The sequence below is a fragment of the Ursus americanus genome, chromosome 25 (genome assembly GCF_024610735.1).
Source record: "Ursus americanus isolate L20-20 chromosome 25, mUrsAme1.1.p, whole genome shotgun sequence".
Classification (NCBI taxonomy): Eukaryota; Metazoa; Chordata; class Mammalia; order Carnivora; family Ursidae; genus Ursus; species Ursus americanus.
The window spans coordinates 33757544-33779153 of NC_142151.1; the positions used below are offsets into that span (position 1 = coordinate 33757544).

At 35.2% G+C, this 21610-nt stretch overlaps 1 protein-coding gene across 2 annotated transcripts in view; it reads left to right on the forward strand.

Moving 5' to 3' along the window:
* Positions 1–21610, forward strand: part of CNTN1 (contactin 1) — a 341046-nt gene that overhangs the window by 256866 nt on the left and 62570 nt on the right. Inside the window, exons 17-18 of one of the 2 annotated variants that reach the window (XM_045801266.2) lie at positions 8841–8999; positions 19678–19827. In XM_045801266.2, the coding sequence (XP_045657222.1) occupies positions 8841–8999; positions 19678–19827 (309 nt within the window). Of the gene's footprint in view, positions 1–811; positions 2806–8840; positions 9000–19677; positions 19828–21610 lie in introns of those variants that run through there. The other variant, XM_045801267.2, reaches the window with a different exon arrangement.

Here is a 21610-nt window from a genome sequence, read left to right on the forward strand (position 1 = left end):
TCAGGGCATGATCCCAGGGTCCTGAGATTGAGCCACACATCGGGCTCCCTGCTCAGCAGACAGTCTGCTTCTCCCTCTCCCTCTGCCACTCCCCCTGCTTGTGCTCTCTCTGTCTGTCAAATAAATAAATAAACTCTTTTAAAAATTTTTTAAAAAGCCACTTCACCTACTGGTTAAGCTGTGGTCTTAAGCTAGTCCATTCATCACTATAAGCTTCAGATTCCATATTTATGAAAGAGAATAATAATAGTCAGAATTCACACACTGATGATGGAGACTTTTTATAAATATCTTCCTTTACTTCCTCCTCCTGTGCTGTTAATGTATATATATGCATAAAAAATAAATACCATATTACTCAAGACACAAGTTCCTGTGACATCCATTCCCAAATACTGATTAGTTTTTTAGAATCATTGTTAAATTCACCCTCTGTATTTTTTTCTTAGTTAGAAGCCTTCAGGCATATGTTTTAGTAAGTAGACTTGCACTATATGGCATGATATTACGAAGGTTCTAGTGTCTGTCAGTTTAAGGCAGGGTGGGGGGGAGAGGGATCCAGGTACAGCTCTTGTTCTTTAGAAAGGCAGTCACTGTTCCTGGGGAAGGGAGGTTTGATTGGGCCAAAGCTTGTCACTTTAGCCTTTTTTCTTTTGGACTCCCATCTCCAGTGTCTAGGAGAAGATGTTTTTCTTTATTCTTATTTCCACTTACCCATCAAGGACTCATGGCAAATCCCCAAAGTACATGGCTTCTTGCCCCTAACTGGGCATCCACACTGTCCCTTCAGTCTTGATCTTTCCTCTTGCAGGTAAAAACAGAAAAGGTGGAGAGAAAAACATGGTGGACCCTTTTCCCCCCGTCTGTGCCAGCCTGCCTCCAACCTGGTGATCGTTGACACTCACCATTTGTGTGAAAGCTTTGTTTCTTTTTTCTTTTTTTAACATATTATACTAGATTTTACTAATTAACTCAATCTTGTAGCTTCTGCAGTTTTCCCTTCCAATCTAGTTCTTAGAGGATTTTTCCTTTTGAAACTTCTAAACTCACTTTTGAACAGGAAGATATTTAAAAATATAATTATATAGCTTCACTAATATGAAAAATGGCTAGTGAACTAACCTAGTACATCTTATAATGGCCAAGTGAAATTTTTGTGTTTTCATGTCCTGTTTTGCTTTGAAATTACATATCTCAGAAATTAGCTCATTATCTGAAAAAAAATTATGAAGAACTGGTGAATTATAATACAGGAGTATTGCCACTGAATGGACTGTTTTATTTAACCAAGCAGGTAATGAACAGTATTGTTGTCAAATTCACTAAGGACTCATCTTAATTAGGACACATGCTAAGGGGCATTACTCCAATAGTCTTTTGTATCCTGGTGCCATATATATGTTCTTTGGCAAGAATGGATGAAAAGCAGCAATAAACAACTCAAGACTGTCCATGGCTCTGTAGGGTTTTTGGAACAATTCCTGGGGTTGGGAAGTGAAAATGGACAGCGTGTGGAGAAAATTGTCACCTCAGTAGCAAGGTTTAAGTGAAGATACCAAGCCATTAACAGCATGCATGCATATTTAATTTTATTAACTCCTACTGTCAGCCTTCTTGGAGCTTTAATTTGGGCAGGAAGTTGGAGACTCCTACTGGAAGGACTTGAACAGAAGTGAAGGATAAAAAGGAAGTGTATATAATTCCTTCTGGAACTACTTAAATTTCGTTGTCCGAAAATACTTTCATTTTCCCCCTTTGGTCAGAGAGATATGCTTAAAATTCTTGTTTCTTCCCCAGAAATAGTTTTGCTCTTAAACAGGTTTATATTTAGGCATAGGGTATTATATGAACTTCTCATTTAGTAACTCAAGCAACGCCATCTGTTGTTGGAAGAACTCTCAGGAAAGCTTTGAGAGATATGCATATGACTCTTAAATACATATGTAGTGTTCTTTTTAAAATAATTCATTAGTCATCATAAATGAATAAATGTCTCTGGCTCAAGATGTTACTATTTCCATCTTTTTAATTTTGTAAAATTTTCTTATCTCAGTCATTGTCACAGATGGAACTGTCTTAGAGTTTAGACTAGAGATCCAGCTCAATTGTCATGTTAATAAGATATTTAAAATTAACTTGAGATTCTCATGTACCTATAAATATCATCATGGAGCTATGTGCATGAATCATCATGGTGGACATCTTCTTACATAGTCCATAACTGAAAGTATACCACCAAGACCAGATGGGAATACAGTTTTGAAAAGAAAGAGTTTAAAAATTAGGAAGGAAATCACATGACAAGTATTCCTTTCCCTGTGCCAGGAAAGGGAGAATATTCTTGTTTAAATAAACTGCATCGATGACAAGTAGAGGTTCTGCAAATTCATTGCTCTCCCTTTAGCCTTATTCTCATTACTGATGGATCTAAGTTCACTTTTATAAATGTTAGAGGTTAAAAAACTGCCATACTCCTATTAAATGGTAGGAATATTTACTATTCAGCTTCATCTTAGGACAGCTTTAAACATTGACAAAACCACATGACATGAACTGTATTTCATAACATTATGGTAGAGCCATTGTCTTAACTAATTTTGAGAACAGAAATAGGCCTGTAATAATAAAGGACTTTAGCTGACACATTCTGGTAGCGAAGAAGTCGCCTATCCTCATATAACCAATGTTCTTTCAGTAATGTCATTTTAAGATAATTTGTTTTAAAAGAGGAGATGATTTGTTCTGGAAAATTTTTAACATTCTTTAACATTTAACTTTCATTAAAATTTGCTATTTTAGTAAAAATAAACAATGAACCACAGAATATTTGCATGTGGTGTTTGCTTTAATTACTGACTGGAAATTACAGGTGGAAAGAGAGTGATGCTAGATATCTTTCATGCTTGCAGCAACTCTGGAACATGAAGATTTCTTCTATTTAAAGCATGTGCCATGTGGAAGGGGGTCCCAAAAAGACCAGCAGTTTTTGGGTCTGGTTGTTTAGAAAGTTGGGGTTTAAGAGGAAGAAAGTACATTTGTATTTAGTACTGCCTAAGTATTAGCATGGACTCAGTGATGTCTGGGGTGTGGTCATAGCTGCTATGCATCCTGTTTAATTCTGGACGCTCCCAATTTCAAGTCTTCTATCCCATTTGACTCATCAGAAAATGCGTCTCAATTATTGCCTGAGAAAATATGGTCAGACTATAGTGTGTGAATAATCATTTTGAAAGTACCTTTTTTCCTTGCTATTTTCCTCACATGTCTAAACTCTTTTTCATTGAACATTACTACATTCATTAAGAAGAAATGACAAAATTGATAAAAAATTGTGTTCTTGCTCATTTTTTCCTCTGATTACTTTACATATGAATAAGAGCTGAGTGGAAATCACATCTGTGTTTTGTTCATACATAGGTATTTTTTCCTAAAGACACTGATAAAATTCAGGAAAGACTGATAAATGCCTTTAGGGTGATCAAGAAAAATTGGGGATGTACTGAGTATGAATTTATAGATGGGCGATGTGTTTATCTTCATTTATCTGAGTTAACAGATCAAGTAAAGATTTGAAAAGTTATGGTCAATGTATTACAGTTTTTGTCATTTTTTCTAAAGTATACAGCTGTGCCCAAGTAATTCATATGATTCCGAACAACAAAGGTCTCCAAAGGAAAGCTCAATACCATTTTTTATTTTGATTCTGATAATGCTGTTTTAAATAATTGTACTATAGTTATTGAAAAGATGGTCTCATGGCAAATTGGTTGTGTTTACTTCTTAGCTTTGTCATTTGCTAGCTGGACGACTATAGTATTTAATCTATCCATGTCTCTGTTTCCTCAACTGTAAAATAGGAATGATGTCAGCTACATCATTAGGTTATTGGTAAGAATTATGAAAGATTTAGCAATTAGTTCAATATGATAAGGACTCACTAAAATATTTTTATTAAAATATACAATATAAAATTTTTATTCACTGAGGCACCTGGGTGGCTCAGTCGGTTAAGCATCTGCCTTCAGCTCAGGTCATGATCCCAGTGTCCTAGTATCAAGCCCCACATCAGGTTCTTTGCTCAGTAGGGAGCCTGCTTCTCCCCCTCCCCCTGCCTGCCTCTCTCTCTGTGTCAAATAAATAAATACAATCTTAAAAAAAATTTTATTCACTAACATTTTATGTCATGTAAATTTTATGTTGTTATGAGTTCACATTTGTTTAAAAAATACAGACGAATCAAGAAAATAATAGGGTAAACTTGGCAGTGTTGGTAGTTCTTTGGAGGCCTTTTACAGATAGGCACATTTGGGCAGCAAGATTTAAATCTCAAATGGGCTTTTTCTCATTTTGTGTGGGTTATGCTGGGAAACCCAGTCTCTTGTCCTGATTCTGCACTCTGTCACATAGACTGGCTGTGTGATTCTGGCCATAGCCCTTCTAGACTTCAGCATCCTTTGGTAAATGTACAGATATTGGCTTACATGAGCTCTAAACTGTATGTGATCTATATTACATATTGAAGTGTTTCTGTTATTTGCCCACAATCAATGATATCATAGTTAAAACATTTAGAACATAGAGAAATTTAGGGAAAGAGAGTATAGGTGTTACAAATTGATACTGCATTGAACTACAGATGATAGCAGACCATTCTGGCTATTTCTACAGTCCTTCAGTAGGTTAAAAAAAAAAAAGATAGAAACAAGTTTCAGTAATTGTAGACTCCTGCCTGACTTTGAAGAACCTACAATGTAGAGACATAACACTAAGGACCCTGGTAGACCATTAATTATACCCTGTAGGTGAGATTTTATGGAATGTTCTCAATCAGCAATCTCTGAGAGGGATATTTCAAGCCAGAGGAAAACAATATAATAAGTGAAAAAAAAAAAAGAATAGTAAGAGAGAGGATAATGTAATAGAAAAGGAAGTATGGGGAGAAGTACAGAAAGGTAGCTCCTAGAAGGATAGTGATAGAGCACGATGACTTCGAATAGGAAAAGGAGATGCAGAGTATTAACACTGAAGTTTGGCACTGTTAGGAGAATTTGGTCAGACTGTCTTCATAAAAACCAAAAACAAAAAGTATGCCTTAAATAACTTTTCATCTCCTCCACCAGATCTTTCTCATTTTTCTCCTCCTTTCCTTCTCTTTCTGGCTTCCTAAGTATCTAATGGTAGTGAGAAGAATTGAAAGAAAGCTTTGCCAGCACTAGTCAGAGAAATACCCAGTTCCTCCACACCCCCCACCTGAGATCTTTAATGAGTAAAAACAAAAGAGAGAAAGAAAATGGAAGGCTAAAATAATTTCATACCTAATGTATCTCACATTTAAAATGTACATCAAATTCCAAAGGTCCTTTCTATCTAGCCAATGTCTCTGTGTCATTATAATTAAAATTTGGCATATATAACATTCTTAGGAGCCATTAGTTATCTGCCTGAGGGCCACCTAAGAAATTGGAAAGACGTATTAGTAGAGTATTAATGAAATAAGCTGCATGTAACAGTCTGTTGGCTTACATTTTTCCTGGCTTCAATTCTTTACTTATTGATTTCTTGAGAGTGCTTGTACAACAGTAGGAGCTTGAAGAGAGGGAGAGAGGAGGCAGGAAAAAAGAGAAAGAGAGGGGAAGAGGAGGAAGAGAAAAAGAGGGAGAAAGAGAGGAGGCAAAGAGAGACAGAAAGGGAGGGAGGAAAGAAGGAGGAACTCTTAGGGTCAGAATCATGTTTGTTTGGTTGTTTTCCCCCATTGATAAGAGAATAACCAAGGGTGACCAGTTCCTAATGCCTTTGTGTGTGTGCTGGAGGAACAAGTAGTTGCATTATTTTATTTTCTACCGTAACACTTTTTTCTCCATTCTGAACAGAAAAATGGAACAAGTATTATCAGCCACACTGCTTTGAAAATCTTCCTCCTGGAGATAGTTCAGTATGGCCCTGAGCTGAACTCCCAGGCTGTGCACGTTTGTCTCTATAGTACCATTCCTCCGTTTTTGCTACATCCTGATTTCTTAGTACAAATGAAGGAACTTCACATTCCCAACTTTTCCTCACCTTCAACGAATGTATCAAAAAAACACTTTATTTTTAAGTGAAAACAAGTGGTAAATGAACACTCTGTTAAACAGAGCCCTCCCAGTTATTAACAAATACTAAGAATTACTCCTCCTAAGTAGCTCAGATGCCCAGACAGCTCTTACAGGAATAACAACAGTAATACTTTTAGTAGCTAAAGTTTACTGAGGGCTTTCTATGGACCAGGTCTACCATTACCTTCTTTAAAGATATTGTTTCAGTCCTAAAAAACAATTCTATATGATCAATTTTTATTACTCCCATTTTACAGATGATAAAATGGAAACTTAATAAACTTGAAAAACTTGCCCAAGGTAAATCAGGATACAGAATTTTCAGTCAAGCCTATTTTAAACTCTAAAATCTCTGCCTTTAATAGTATTTTTCTTTCAGGTATTTCCCAGGAGATATTTGGAGTCGTTTACTAGATGAATAGGTCTATTCCACATTACTAAATAACATTGCCACATCAGGGTTTTGAGGATATCAACCAACACCTTTCCATTTGTTCTCTTAACTTCACCTCTTTACAATGATATTCAAGGCAAATGGAAGAAGGGAGCTTGTATTGTGGATGACTGCTATGTTTATAGAACTATCTGAAGTTTAATTGTGATAAATTCATTTATGTATTCACCAAAATATTTAAGAACCCATTTGAGGCCAGGGATATATCAGAGGGGAAAAAATGGACAAAGGAAATTACAGTGTTTTGTTCAACAATGTCGCTCTTCACTGAATGGATGACCGAGTGAAGTTATTATGCATATGGTATTCCAACAAATATGTTCATAACATACAACTTTAGTCTGACCTTTTAAAATATTACTCATTTGCCACTCTAAGAACTTCAGAGAATAATGGCAGGCATATAATTTACACTTTCATGGTTAAAGACTAACCTATGGCAGTTTTGTCTTAAATTCCCCTTAACATTTTCTTCATACCTTTGTGCTTAGAAAAAGTATCTGAATGCATGACTTTCTCTTTCTTTTAAAAATAATTTCCTATATTCTTTATCTCTATTTTTAAATTTTAATACTCTGAAATATTCCATTTTGTCATTAACTTGGGATGATGCTTTATGTGAAGTAATGAGGTAATGAAAATGCAGTTTTTTTCTTTCCGAATATTGCCTGTGTTCTGTATTTTCTTTCTGAATATTGCATCTGTTCTGGGTGATGTATTTTTTACTTTTAATTAACATCAAGAAGTATAAGTACACTATTACAAATTATACATTTATGAAAGTTTATTTACCTTTCTATTTATATGTTATATACCTCCAAATAATAAAATTTACTACCATCAGTAGGATGTGTCTTGTGTTATTTTAGTATTGGCAGTAATATATTTGTGTAAATCTACCTACACCTTTTTCCCCTCGGGACCAAACCCAAAGAGATTGTCTATACCTTTGCAAAGACCAAAACCCATTTGGAGAAAAAAAAGCCATGAAGCCATGTAGGCTAAACATCTGATTTGATAAATAAATAGTAAGGCATTTATATTTAGCTAAGAGATAAAAACACATGTCTTATTTAGTACTATATTCAATATGAATAACTAAAGATATCATTTTAACAAAGTTGTAATTATGTTTAATATGCCTAATTTCATTAGGCATAGACCCTTTCTGGTGCAAAGAAAACAAGTGATAGTATTTTCTGAAAAGTCTATTAAAGGATGTCTCTATTAACTGGGAAACTTCTTTAGCATTGTAAGCAACGGATGCCACTGTACCACTTAAAGCATGTTTTTTCTCATTTTTGAAAGCAAGAAATTGTGATGCAATGTATAAATATCTTATATGCCATTATCATGGCATTTATTGCTTTTGGTTATAGTTATTTATTTGCTGGTCCATTTCACCCTTTTCAAGACAAAGAGCTCTTCAAAATCTAGAAGTTATGTCTCATTTATCTTTTCATTTCTACCACCAGGTACAGTGCTCTCATTGAATAACATTGGTGCTGAGTTAGGAAGCATCTATGAAAACCTATTTTTAACATTGTTTTATGTTCTGCATTAATAATTTTTCTGTCTGAGGCTCTTCAACATATTATATGATATTTCAGGGCATTTCTGGTATATCTCTTGAGTTGGCAATTGTTTTCTACATTTTATAGAAGTATAAATATTTCTTTTAATATTATTTATCCCTGTTACTATAACTAACGTGAAATGTATTATGCAAAATGATACATACAATCATTCCCAGATTGTATGTATTTTCTACTCCAAATAAAATAAATTGCCTATAATCATTTACGGATATAAAAAAGTATTTGTTCCATTTGTGGGAGTCACAGTGAAATATTTGACTAACTATTCTCATATCTGGACTGAATTGTGCTACCATATCTGATTTATGCATCCGGCAAGCATTTCTTAAATTGCACTGTGCCACAATCTGTTAGGTCCTGTTAATGCCAACTGCATTTTATAAGTCAAAGATTTTCATGTGTATCCATTTTGTGAGCCAAAGATTGTCATATGTATCTTGAATAATAATGCCATTTTTAAATGATAGCATTTATCTCCTTACTTAAAAAGAGACACTGTGAAATCATTTAGAGAAGACCATAAATACTACTATTATTATTACCTCCTATAGTTTATTTTTAAAAGGGATGTGGTAACATTGCTTATATCATATAAATGTTCTTTAGATTAATTTCAAAGAAGATCTTTTGTATTCTAATGTGTATGTAATTCACTAATTGGGATTCACTGATTCATTACTCAAATTTTCTTTCCAGGCCCTCCAGGACCTCCTGGTGGTCTACGAATAGAAGACATTAGAGCTACTTCTGTGGCTCTTACTTGGAGCCGTGGTTCAGACAATCACAGTCCTATATCTAAATATACTATTCAGACCAAGACTATTCTTTCAGATGATTGGAAAGATGCGAAGACAGGTGAGTTTCATTTGTCTGATTAATCTGTACATATTTTTAAATGAATTCTTTCATAAAAAAATGAATATTTGGACTTTTTAAGGATTTTATCGTCTACCTCAACATGCTTTTCTATTTTTAAACTTTTTTTTTTTTAAGTATCCCAGTGCATTAGTAGTGAAGAAAACCACAAGGAACTTAGACTTTTTAAAACTGCAGGGGAAGAAGCAGTGGGTCTGTATCTATAATGGGAAAGCAAAGAGAGGCCTCCTGGTTTTCTATTTTGAGCTCTGTGCAATTCTAAGATTTATTAGGGAAAAAAATCTTGAGAAATCATTTTTTTTTCTTTTTTGGTAAATGACATCTATAGCTTATTATTCATGACCCACTTTTTACAATTATATAGGTCCTACAATTCTGCATTTTTAAAAAGCCACTTTGATTATAAATATTAATTTAAGCACCCAATTCTTATTACCATAACCTTTACTTCTCAAAGATGATCTTACCGGCTTTGAATTTCCTCAAAACATATCTTCAAGGAAGTTTTGGATTTTAATTTCTTTTCTTATATTAAGATTTTCTAAGAGTTGATCAGGAAAAAAAATAAATGAGTAAGTGGGTGCCTTCCTGTGTCTGTAATTATTACCATTCTCATTTGTCATGACTAGCCTGTAACATCACATAGCAGTTTCTCTCTTATAACGTCAAAGAAGATAGATGATCCTTTTGATGAGATAACCTGCTTCTGTTTGTTATTTTGACATTGTTTTTAAACAAACTTATAGTTGCTAGAGTTTCTTTTAGATTACATAATGAAGACATAGAAATATGTGCTCAGTTGTCACCAGAGGGAAGAAAAAATACAAAAATGAATAAAATGTTTATCCTTTTTAAAAAATGAAAAAGTTAATCCCAGCATATCCCAAACCTGCTCTCATTTTTGCCTTGTCTTAAGGTAATGGGATTTATTTGTATTGATCACTGAGAGGTTTTAATTTAGATTTAGTTTTCTTTGATAATTTATTCCTATCATGGAAAATGAACCAACTATAAACTTGAAGTCTGTTATGAGGTTTACATATATTTTAGTACTAAGCGATTCTCCACATAAGTGTGTAAAATACACATGAGTTAGAAACAGGTAAAATATTTCTATTACATTATGCTGGTGAGTGTAAGAGTTATCTATAAATATGTTTGGCAAAATCAGGCCATTTGAAAAATTACCTAAAAAACCATTTAGATGTTTGGTAAACCTTAAGTGTGTGGGCAGTTTCTGTTTTTCTGAAGACTATGAAAATGGATGATAATGATGAAACTATAGGTAATATTAGATATTTAGACAAATTGACACTGATTGTAGATACTAGAGAAAAAAATGTAATAAACACATTTAAAATTTTTGTTTGCTTTGAAAAGGGAATAATAATTGTAATCATTTCCATTAATTATGTATGCTTACTGGGTAGCTCAATTAAAATATACTTCTCATTAAAAAAAATATATATATTCCACTAGAAAGTAAGTTCCATGAGGATGAAGATTTTGTTTTATTCACTACTCTATCCCTAGCTCCTAGATCAGGACCCTTAAGGCTTATTTATTAAACAATTCACTGAGCCTCCATTGTATGCCACAACGGGTCTAGATGCTGGATATACACCTGACCATCCATGAACAAAACAGAGAGGGGAAACACAAACACACACACACACATACACACACACCAATCCTGCCCTCAAAGTGTTTACATTCTAGTAGAAAAGATGGCGATGAACAAATAACAAATCACTGAACTCTACCTCTGAAACTAATAATACACTATATGTTAATTAATTGAATTTAAATAAAATAAAATTTAAAAAAAGGAAAAATAAATAAAATGTATAGTAAGTCATATGGTGATTGGTGCTAAAGAGAAACATTAGAGAAGAAGAATCAGGCTGCAGGAGTTGCATTTTAAAAAGGATGCTTCTGATATTAGTATAGTCTCCCCAACTTTCTCATGGCTTCTGTTTACGTTATATCTTTTACAACTGTCAACCTATTTGTATCTTTGAATCTAAAGTATGTTTTCTGTTGAAATGTATAGTTGCACCTTGTTTTTTTTAAAAGATTTTACTAATTTATTTAATAGAGATAGAGACAGCCAGCGAGAGAGGGAACACAAGCAGGGGGAGTGGGAGAGGAAGAAGCAGGCTCATAGCGGAGGAGCCTGATGTGGGGCTCAATCCCAGAACGCTGGGATCATGCCCTGAGCTGAAGGCAGATGCTTAATGACTGCGCACCTTATTTTTTATCCAGTGTGACAACCACTGTCTTTAGATTGGATTCTTTAATCCATTAACATTTAATGTTATTATTTATATAGTTAGATTTATATCTGCCATTGTATGTTTTCTATTTATTTTTTGTTTTTTTTAAGTTTTTATTTGAATTCCAGTTAGTTAACATACAGTGTAATATTAGTTCAGGTGTACAATTCAACACTTCCATACATCACCCAGTGTTCATCATGACAAGTATACTCCTTGATCCCCATCACCTATTTCACCCATCCCCCCACCTACCTCCCCTGTGGTAACCATCCGTTGTATTTTTGCTTACCAAATTTCACTTGTTTTTGTTCCTTTATTCCTTCTTTACTGCTTTCTTTTGAATTAAGTGAATATTTTCTAGTGTAATATTTTAAGTTTTTAATGGTTACTATGGAGATAATGGTTACTATATATATACTATATAAAAACTGTATATAAATAAATGAATTTTAAATATATATTTATTTATTTAATGGTTACTCTAGGGCTTGCCAGGTACATCTGAACTTTATTCTAGAATAGACTTCATATTTTTACTTACTTAATTTCAGTGAGGTATAGAAATGTTGCTCCTAGATAGCTCTTTTGCATCTTACACCCTTTTTTGTGCTATGTGTTATTTTTATACATATTACATCTATATATATATTATAAACCTGTACTCTTCTGTTAATGTCTTCTAAAGAATCTACAAGAAGACAGGAAAGCAAGTACATATTTATAGAGTTTGTTATATCAACCTTTCTATTTACCATTTTTGATTCTCTTCATTTGTTCCTGTGGATTTGAGTTATTATCCTTACTCTAATATAGCTTTACTTCCATCTGTCCCCTGAAGAATTTATCAAATATATTACATTTCTATATGCTGTAGGCCCCATAAAAATTTTGTTTTACACATAAAATATATATAATAAATAATTTTATGTCTAGAAAACATGAGACAGGGTAAAATGATAATTGATGTCAGCCACTAAATTTGGTAGTTCATTATGCACATAGCAATAGTGGATGAAAAGATATGCAGGGCCTTGTAGGTCCTATAAGGAGTTTTTAAACAAAGGAGCAGTAATCTGACTTCTATTTGAAGGGGGAAAAAATCACTGGGTAATGTATGGAAAAGGGATTTCTGGAGGACCAAAACTAGAAACATGGAGAACAGTTGGGAGAATATGGCATATGGGAGAGATGTCCAGGTGCATATGGGAGAGATGTCCAGGTGGGAGATGTCACTGGCTGGGACTATGGGATAGAAGTGGAGAGGAGTGGGTGAGTTTGAGATGTATTTTTGAAGGCAACACAGAACTTTCTAACAAATCAGGTATGGAGATTGAGGGAAAGGACAGATTGAAGATGATTCATGGGATTTTGGCTCTAGCCAAATTTCCTTTTAATATTGTTTACATAGTATGCCATAGAAATTTCTTATTTACTTATACAAGTTGTGCATCTTTCCCACTTGAAACTTTTACATATTTATCGTGATTATTCTATTGTCCCTGTCTGATTATTTAACACCTGGGCCATCTTTAAGTCTGGCTCTGTTGATTTTTTTTTCCTTTGTTAAAAATGAATCATACTTCTTTGTTTTCTTGTGTCCTAATGATTTTTTATATCCAAACATTGTGTAAAAAAGAATAGTAGAGCCTAAAGTAAATATTACTTGTGCCCAGGAAAATGCATGTCATTTTTTAAAATTGTCATTTTGTCAACATAATCTGTAGTTGAGGGATCAGTTCAGTAGAGAGCCAAGTAAATTTGAGTATAAGATCAAAACCCTCTCACATCTGAATATTCTCCAATCTTACCATCAGACTTCAGCTTGCTCTTCTAGAAACCTGGCTGTCAGGGAGGGTTCTTTCAGCTTCCCTTCTTTTGCCCCAAACAGCTGTTGTCTGGTAACTAGTCTAAAACCCAGAGTTCCTAGGGGTGGGAGAGGTTCTCAGTTCTCCTGTGTTCAAGTCAGACTTCAGCAGACCCAAAGCACTAGTCCCTCTCTGGGGAAGCCGATCTGTCTTCGCTCACCTGCTACTCACCCAGCCACGCACAGTCACATGCTTATTCAGTGGAAGACCTGGAGTGCATGCAGCAGGGTCTCCATTTTCCTGCTTTGCTCTGAGACTTGAGCAGGTCTGAGATGTCTGTGCCTCAGAGGGAGGTCTCTCTTGGCCCCCTTGTCCTGCCCCCAACTTTTCTGAGTACAACAAAGTTCTACAAAAAATAATTGACTGATGGATACAGATGCTCCTTGATTTGGGGGCTCCTGGGGATTCAATACAGCCATCCCAACCTATACTTCATCTTTAAATATCTGTGAAAAGTTAAACTGTTTTCTTCTTATGAACATTAATGACTATGTCCTCCTCTCCCCATTGGTCTACCTATGATGACTTTAGTTCATTAGACTTCTTCACAAACTCAGCTCTCTGACCAACTCTGAAAAATGATTATTTTGTAGATTGTCTTACCTGTTCTTTTTGTTAGTTATGCAAGTAAAGTTCTCTTGTGTCAGTATCCTAAGTGGAAGTGAAAAATACTTTTTGCAATAAATGCAATCATGTAGTCTTTATCTCTAGTGGTGTCCACTAAAAATGGAAGGTGCAGGACTAAACTCAGTTTTATGAAGGTAATTATTTAAGGTGTTCAATAAATATTTTTCAAAGATATAAAGTTTCAGCAGTACAAGGATTACATTTAGAATAATGAGATGAAAGAATAGACTGTATATCCTTAAAACAGTCTACTGTAAATATTACTTTTCTTGGACTTTCTAGGGAATAGGGAGCAGAAATTTGATGCCATTCTCAGGGTTCTACGAGAGACACAGATAACATTTAGAATGTTGTGTTTGATTCTATGCTGCTACGTGGAGAAGAAAAATTATAGAATATTGTTGGTGATGGGGGGTGTGTATGGAAGGGTATTAAACAAAAAGAGGCCTAGAAGCCATGCTATGAGATCAATTGAGAGAGCCAACCTGGGATATGGTCTCTAAAATAAAGAAGAAAAATGTTTTTATATTTAAAATTCTGTCATGTGGAAGCCTAGAATTATAAATTAACATCTTAGCACATAAACATTCCTCTGGACTCTAGATTCTTTCCTTAGAATAGACATTTTAAAAGTAAATTATTTAGTGTAAACATGCTTAAACCCGTGAGCTACACTAAAAGATTACCTGTAGAAAGGTAGAAACAATTTTTATTCCTGCCACCAGTATATGAGTATCTCATCTACCATATCTTACTTATTATTTAGTATTTTTAAAAATTATTTGCCACATTGATAGGTTAAAAAAATGGGGAAAGAAACCCACTAGGCTCATTGCAGAATACTTACTTTTTAGAATTTATTATTTTCTTTTTTGCCTTTCTGTAGCTTCCGTTTTTTTGTTCTTATTTCAAATATGAATTTCTGGGTTTTTATGAGGCTACATTCAACTTTTCCTTAGAGAAGAATCAATGAATCTTATCTTCTGGGATGCCAGAGCACAGTTTGCTTCTCTTTTGCTGCAGAGAACTTTGCCAAATCTATGGCATCTGGCAGAGTTCTGCCAGAAGACCTGTGGGTTGGGTCTAGAGACATTAAGGTAACGCAGAGCCAGTGAGAAGCCTTTAAATGCCCTTTTCTATTCTAAACACGGACCTGCTTTATAAGTTAGAACCTCTGAGTGGGTTCTGGATAATTTCAAATACTTGGGTTGTGGATTGAGAGGGAAGAAGCTAAAGGTTCTGATTGTATTTAAATTCTAAGGAAATACCAGGATTCACTAGGCAACTTCAGAGAATCTAGAGCAGGTGGGATTACACTGCCTACAGTTTTTCTTGAAACAATTTGTTTTTGTTTTTTTTAGTCCTGAGGTTATTCTGGCTATTTCTGAAGCTCTTCAAATAGCTAGTCTGTGTGGTCTGAAGGCAGAGTGCCATTAGCATGGTTGCCAGGCAACTAAAGCAGTATGAATTATTGGCCTTAGGATACCCATGAGGCTTGCTTCTCTTTTCCACCAAAGAATAGTTAGAATGATTTTATTCTGAGCCTTATGGACTCAGAATGGACTCAAAGTATTTGCAAATAAATCTATGGATTGCTGTTTATGGCTGGTTGTTAAAATAAGACTTTCTCAAGAGGGTCTTTTGACCTGAGTGTTTAAAGTAAGGAGTGTGTCTCCTGCTCTGTATCCCTTTGATTGAGATTTACACTCATAACCAAAGCTAAGATTTAAATAACCATCAGATTAATATTCAGTGTGTTTTTTTTTTCTTTTATAAAGAGAAGCCTCTGACAGGCACTAGAGAGTTAAGATCTGATTTTCCATATTGAAATTATCTGTAGGAAAAAATGGCCTGACTCCAAACTGACCCACTTGAAACTCAGGAACTTGAGACCCCAGTCCTGATTCCTAGCATTTGCCTCTGTTGTGCAAAGTACTCTCCTCTCTTTCTGACTCTAGGAATAATAAATGGGCTGCAAAGAACTTGGCTGAAGGGAGAGGACATAAAGTCCCTGTGCTCCTGACTGTTCTCCATTTGGCTTGGGCATGAATCTGCTTCCAAAGCAAAGCCGAACTCTGCTCCCAAACTCTCTATGTGGGTGGTTTTAGGAAAATAAAACATATCCTGAAGGAGGACTGAAGGAGGAGGGGGAAGATGGCATGGGGTAAAAATCCATTTATAAGGATATTTAGGGCCCAAATAAAAGAAATAAAAATGTATAATAGAGGTAAAACACAGTAGCAGTAGAGGAGAAAGGATCAACTCACGGTTAGAGTGGGAAAGGGATTAAGTGGATTGAGACAAGGTGTACCTTCTGACAAGATAATTTATGGGCTGAATATAGGCATAAGAGCCATACAGTGTTGGATATTTTGTGGTGGGGCAAGGTAAAGGAATGCCCTCCTTGTCTTTCACTGTAGCCTACATGATTCAGAGATGAAGGAGACTATAAAGTGATTGTGTACACAAGGCTGTGCTTCTTGCATTGTCTACTCAAAATAAGCATAACTTTTGTATTTATATTTTATTTATATTTGTTACAAATATTTAATAAGTAGTACCATTTGAAAAACACTATGCTAGGTATACGAGGCCCAGAGAAGTTCCAAAACATGTGTCAGAAGTAGAAAAAACATGTGTATGTCCACAAATGCACAAACAAGGGGGAGGCAGAAGAAATATTTTTAGTGTGGACTGCCTACTTCGAGATTGGAACTGAGAAAAAGTTAAAGAGAAAGTAAGCTTTTAAATCCTGTTCTCATTATGTGGTGTTCAAATGTCCTGCCTCAATCTGGAGGAAGGAAAATAGGCCAGATAGAAGAGCCACTTTTAATTCTAGATATATTTTTCTAAAATGAAAATGCTAGTCATTTTTATTTTTTGCTAAGTTATTCCTCCTTCTTACATAGATGGTAGGCATGTAATGGTAGGTATATAATACCCCCCTTTTTAGGGGGGTATTATAAATATATACCAAAACATGTTTGTTTTGGATATTTATATTCTTGTAAGTTCTGATGTGAATGTATATTAACAGGAATGATTATCATTGGTTTTATTCTAAAAGAGCACTTTTCATGCCTTTAGCAATCCTGGTAGAGAATATTTTCCTTAACTTACAGGTATCAAATTCTTTCCTAAACCATTCAGAAGGTACATTCTAGAAGTCCATCTTCCTACCATCCAATTCTTGTTTCCTCTTCTAGAAGAGTTGTTTGCATCCCTGAACCAATGGTTTCTCACTGGTATTTACCTTATGGTAGTGACTCCAAGGCTTTTTGCTTATTCTTTCTTTCTTCATCTCAGTCATTAAAATCAAAGGACTGACAACCTCACCTGCAATCCAAAGCCCACCACAAAAGGAGCCCTGTTGACTTTTCCTTCTTTACCTTTCACCATTCCTCCAAATATTTTCTGTGGTCAGTTATGATTTTCTACTCTTTGAACATACACCTGATCTTCCATTTATTTGGGGGTATTTTCATATTGGATCCTCGGATGTGTTCAAAATCAGTCTATCAGCTGCAGCTTCCACTGCACATCTATCTGGTTCTTCTTGTTTTGACCCAACCTATACTTGCCCATACCTGTCGACTGCCTAGCTGCTTAGAAAAACCTGAGGTAGACTTGACCATCATGAGAATACCATACCCTTGTCAAGAAAGACCCTTTGGAGTGCTTCCAACATTTCCATTCTTCAGGCATTTAAACAGTGCTGGGATTTGGCAGCATAGGAAAGAGGGGAGAGATTGGACTGCCTCCTTGAGCCTTCTACCATATGTTTTTACTTAGGCCCCCAAATTCATAAGATCACAAACTCTTAAATAGTTCCATCAGCTTCTGACTTTAAAACCCTGTATTAGTTTCCTAGGGCTGCCATAACAAATCGCTTGCTTAAAACAACTGAAATTTAGTCTCTCATAGTTCTGGAGGCCAGAATCCAGAACCAAGGTGTTGGCAAGTTTGCACCCTCTCCAAAGGCTCTAGGGAACAATTCATTTCTTACCTCTCCCATCTTATGGTGGCTCCAGATGATCCTTGGCTTGCGACCCCACAGCACTTCAACTTCTGCCTCTGTGGTCACTTTGCAACCTCCTGTTTTACATATTTCTCTCCTCTATGTTTCTCTCTCTCTTTTTTTTAAGATTTTATTTATTTATTTGACAGAGAGAGACAGCCAGAGAGAGAGGGAACACAAGCAGGGGGAGTGGGAGAGGAAGAAGTGGGCTCCTAGCGGAGGAGCCTGATGTGGGGCTCAATCCCAGAGCACCAGGATCACGCCCTGAGCCGAAGGCAGACGCTCAACAACTGCACCACCCAGGCACCCGTCCTCTATGTTTCTCTTATAAGGACACTTGTCACTGGATTTAGGGCCCACCTAGATAATCCAGCATGATCTTAACCCAAGATCTTTAACATAATTCCAGCCTTAAACTTGAAAGGTTATACAAAGACTATTTTCCCAATAAGTTACATTCACAGGTTCTAGTAATTTGGGCATAGATCAAACTTTTTGATAGGCACAATCCAACCCACTACTATAAAAGCCTCTCATCTCATAGGAGGCTCAACATTATTTGAAGGTCTCTAGAAGAGAAGAGGGGTCACCCTACCTAGTGCCACAACATCCAGCTGTGTTTTTTCCTTTTCTTTCTGAAGAGCCCTTTACAAACTAAAATTTCACCTTCCTTCCTCCAACTACCTGAAAGAAGTCCCTCGGTATATGAAGTAAGGCAAATTCTGATTTGGTGCGAGGGAAGGGTGGAAGATATAAGAAATAAAGAGGCGGAATCAAAACATGAGAAGGCAAAGCCTAACTTTTAATCAGAAAGTCAAAAATATATGTCAAATGTAGAGAACAAGTTCATAATAAAATAAGAGAATAGATGGCAAAATTAGTGTCCAGGAGAGTTAAAATTATGGTAGGGTGAGGCATGGCATGGTGTGATCCACAGAGGTATTTGTCCAAAGGCAGAAACTGGACACGGGGACCCTTAGTATTTATTATGGAGATGGGTACAGCATCTTGAAAAGCTATATATTCATGGTCTGCATTGACAGATAAAAATTCCCTAAATAATAAGATGATGAGGCATAGACAAGCCTGAAGGAACAAATTTTCCAAATAAGTGATGCACAAGTATTTACATGCATATGTGTGTGTAGGTTAGTTATTAAAAACACATGTGGAAATATTTTAAGAGAGCTTAAAATACTGGATAGTTCTGCCTTTGTTGTATGTTTTATCATATCTCAATGCATTAGGCAATCTTGGATCATATCCTACCCATAATTTATAATCTTTTTATTACTTAGAAGCATGAATTCTGAGAAGCACTTAATAAATCTTAATAAACTATCATAACATTTATTATCAATGCCCCCAAATAATTTGGGTAAAAATGTACAAAACCAACTAAAAAAGGGTATAAACATATAGGTGCACTAGTAATAAATCATTCACTACCCATATGCAACATCAGTGGCAGTCCATAAAATTTTTACTGCCCCAATTGTACTCTTGCCTCAGGAAATCTTTCTAGATTCTACTTTTAGAATACTGTTTCTTGCTATTCCAGGTGGAGCCCAGGGATTAGCAGCAAAAGCATGACCTGGGACCTTGATAGAAGTACAGAATTTCACTCCTCTGACCTTAGGCTTATAAAGTAGATGATTCATACACATATCACTTTTTCTAGTTTATTATTTATTTATGGTCTCTCTGCTTAGTCCCTTGAATTTAACATTTTGTCATTCCTAGTTTGTATTTTTATTTCAACTCAATGGAATTTGTGCCATTTTCTCAGAACAGTAAAATAAAAATGGAGGATCATAAAATTGATGTTGTCCAACTAATATTCTCTGTTTAATATTCATTTTGTTTAGATCCCCCAATCATTGAAGGAAATATGGAGGCAGCAAGAGCAGTGGATTTAATCCCATGGATGGAGTATGAATTTCGTGTGGTAGCAACCAATACATTGGGTATAGGAGAGCCCAGTATACCATCAAACAAAATTAAAACAGATGGTGCCGGTATGTTGAAGAAACTTTTTAAAATTTAAAAGGTTTATAAATAGAGTGCCACTTTAATATATAGTTGAATGTATTTCAAAATAAATAATGCTCTGAGGTAAGTGATTCATCTAAAAAAGGTGTATATGTGTGTATTGCACAGGTGTGTGTATTCTGTGTCAAGACAGTCAAAAATTAAAAAGAGGAAATATGAAGTTTAAGAATATTTTTACATAATTAATATAAGGAAAGAGGTAAATAGAAATCACTCCATCTTCCACTAGGGACCCCTAAAATGAAGTTGGTATTTCGTATATAAACTTTCATGTAAATTCTGAATCTTAACCAGGCAGACTCTTAATTAAGCAGATCCTGTGATTCAGAAGGTTCACATTTTTGCATGTCACTCAAAGACATTTATAGCTGAGTGGCTGTGAGGTATGGTCAGGGAGGGTATGGTGGGGAGGGGGTAGAGAGAATGGGATGAGCACTTCTCAGACCTCTCCACTTGGGGAGTCCTAGCCTCTCCGAAATAGCTGTAATGTGTTCTTGTAATATGAGGTGTGACTATATTTGCTCTTTCATCACAGCTCAGCCTTGGATGTTCTTCCAACTTAGACTCACATTTTTATGCTAAATACCAAGTCCATTTAAATAGTCTTTCGTAGGAGAAGTACTCAGCTCTATTTTTCTTTTCCCCTGCATTACCAGGCAAAAATATTGTTCTGATTCTAATAATAGCTCTTTTTATTATTATTATTCCCTGTCTATGAAAATGAAAATGTTTTGTAGGCTCTCTGAGTTTATTTTTATTATGCCTTGCCAAAGTTCAGTGCTTTATTTGGGAGAAAAGATTTTAAAAGGGTGACAGACTGCTGTTAAAATTCTGCTATGATATCTTAATATCGCTAATCCACATTTCTGGCTTTTTCAATTTCTTGGACTAACATTTAAATAGAATGACGAACTCTAATGTCTTAGTTTTTAAAGCCAGGTTATTCACAGGACTGCCATCAATAAGCTCTCTTAAAGTTCCGTGTAGTTTACTACGTTATTTACCAGATACAAATGACGATTCTGTAATAAAGGAAGAAAATAAACACTGAAGTACTGATCCGCACTGCGTATTTTCACACATAGTTCAGTTGATTCTTATAATAATATTTGAAGGTAGGTAATACAGTTCAATGCTCATTAATGGGTAGTAGACTCAGAGACAGTAAATAGTGTTGTAAATGTAACTCCTGCAAGGCTCAGTTCAAATCCAGATCTGTTTGACACTTCTCATATATTGAGTTTTCTCTCTTATAGCTGGTGTCTCAAGCAGGACTCTAAAAATGCCTGTTTATTAAAACCTTATTCATGCTCTAGTAAAAGTTTAGATTTCATCCTTAACTATGAAACTAGATATAGCTAAATACTATTTTTTTTTTTGTTCTGTTTTGGTATATCTACCCTTGAAATGAACACAAGTCTTCCTTTTCTCTACCTCACAGGAATCTCATTAGGATAGGGAGGTAATATAAGTTGAAGCTTTATAGAACACAGATACCAGATAGCCAGGATTCTTGGGTTTGGTTTTTAATATTAGTCTCTAGAGTCACTGATGTTTTTAATAGAAGCTTCTGTATGATGAACTGAACATAGTTGCCGTTTCTTGAAAGACAAAAATAAAAAGGAACATGGGCATGATCTGACTGGTGGTTTTAACCACATAATTTCATGCTGAGAGATCTTGCACTTGATTTGATTTAACAAGTATTCATTGTCAAAATGAAGTTGCAAAAATAAAATTTAATGATTA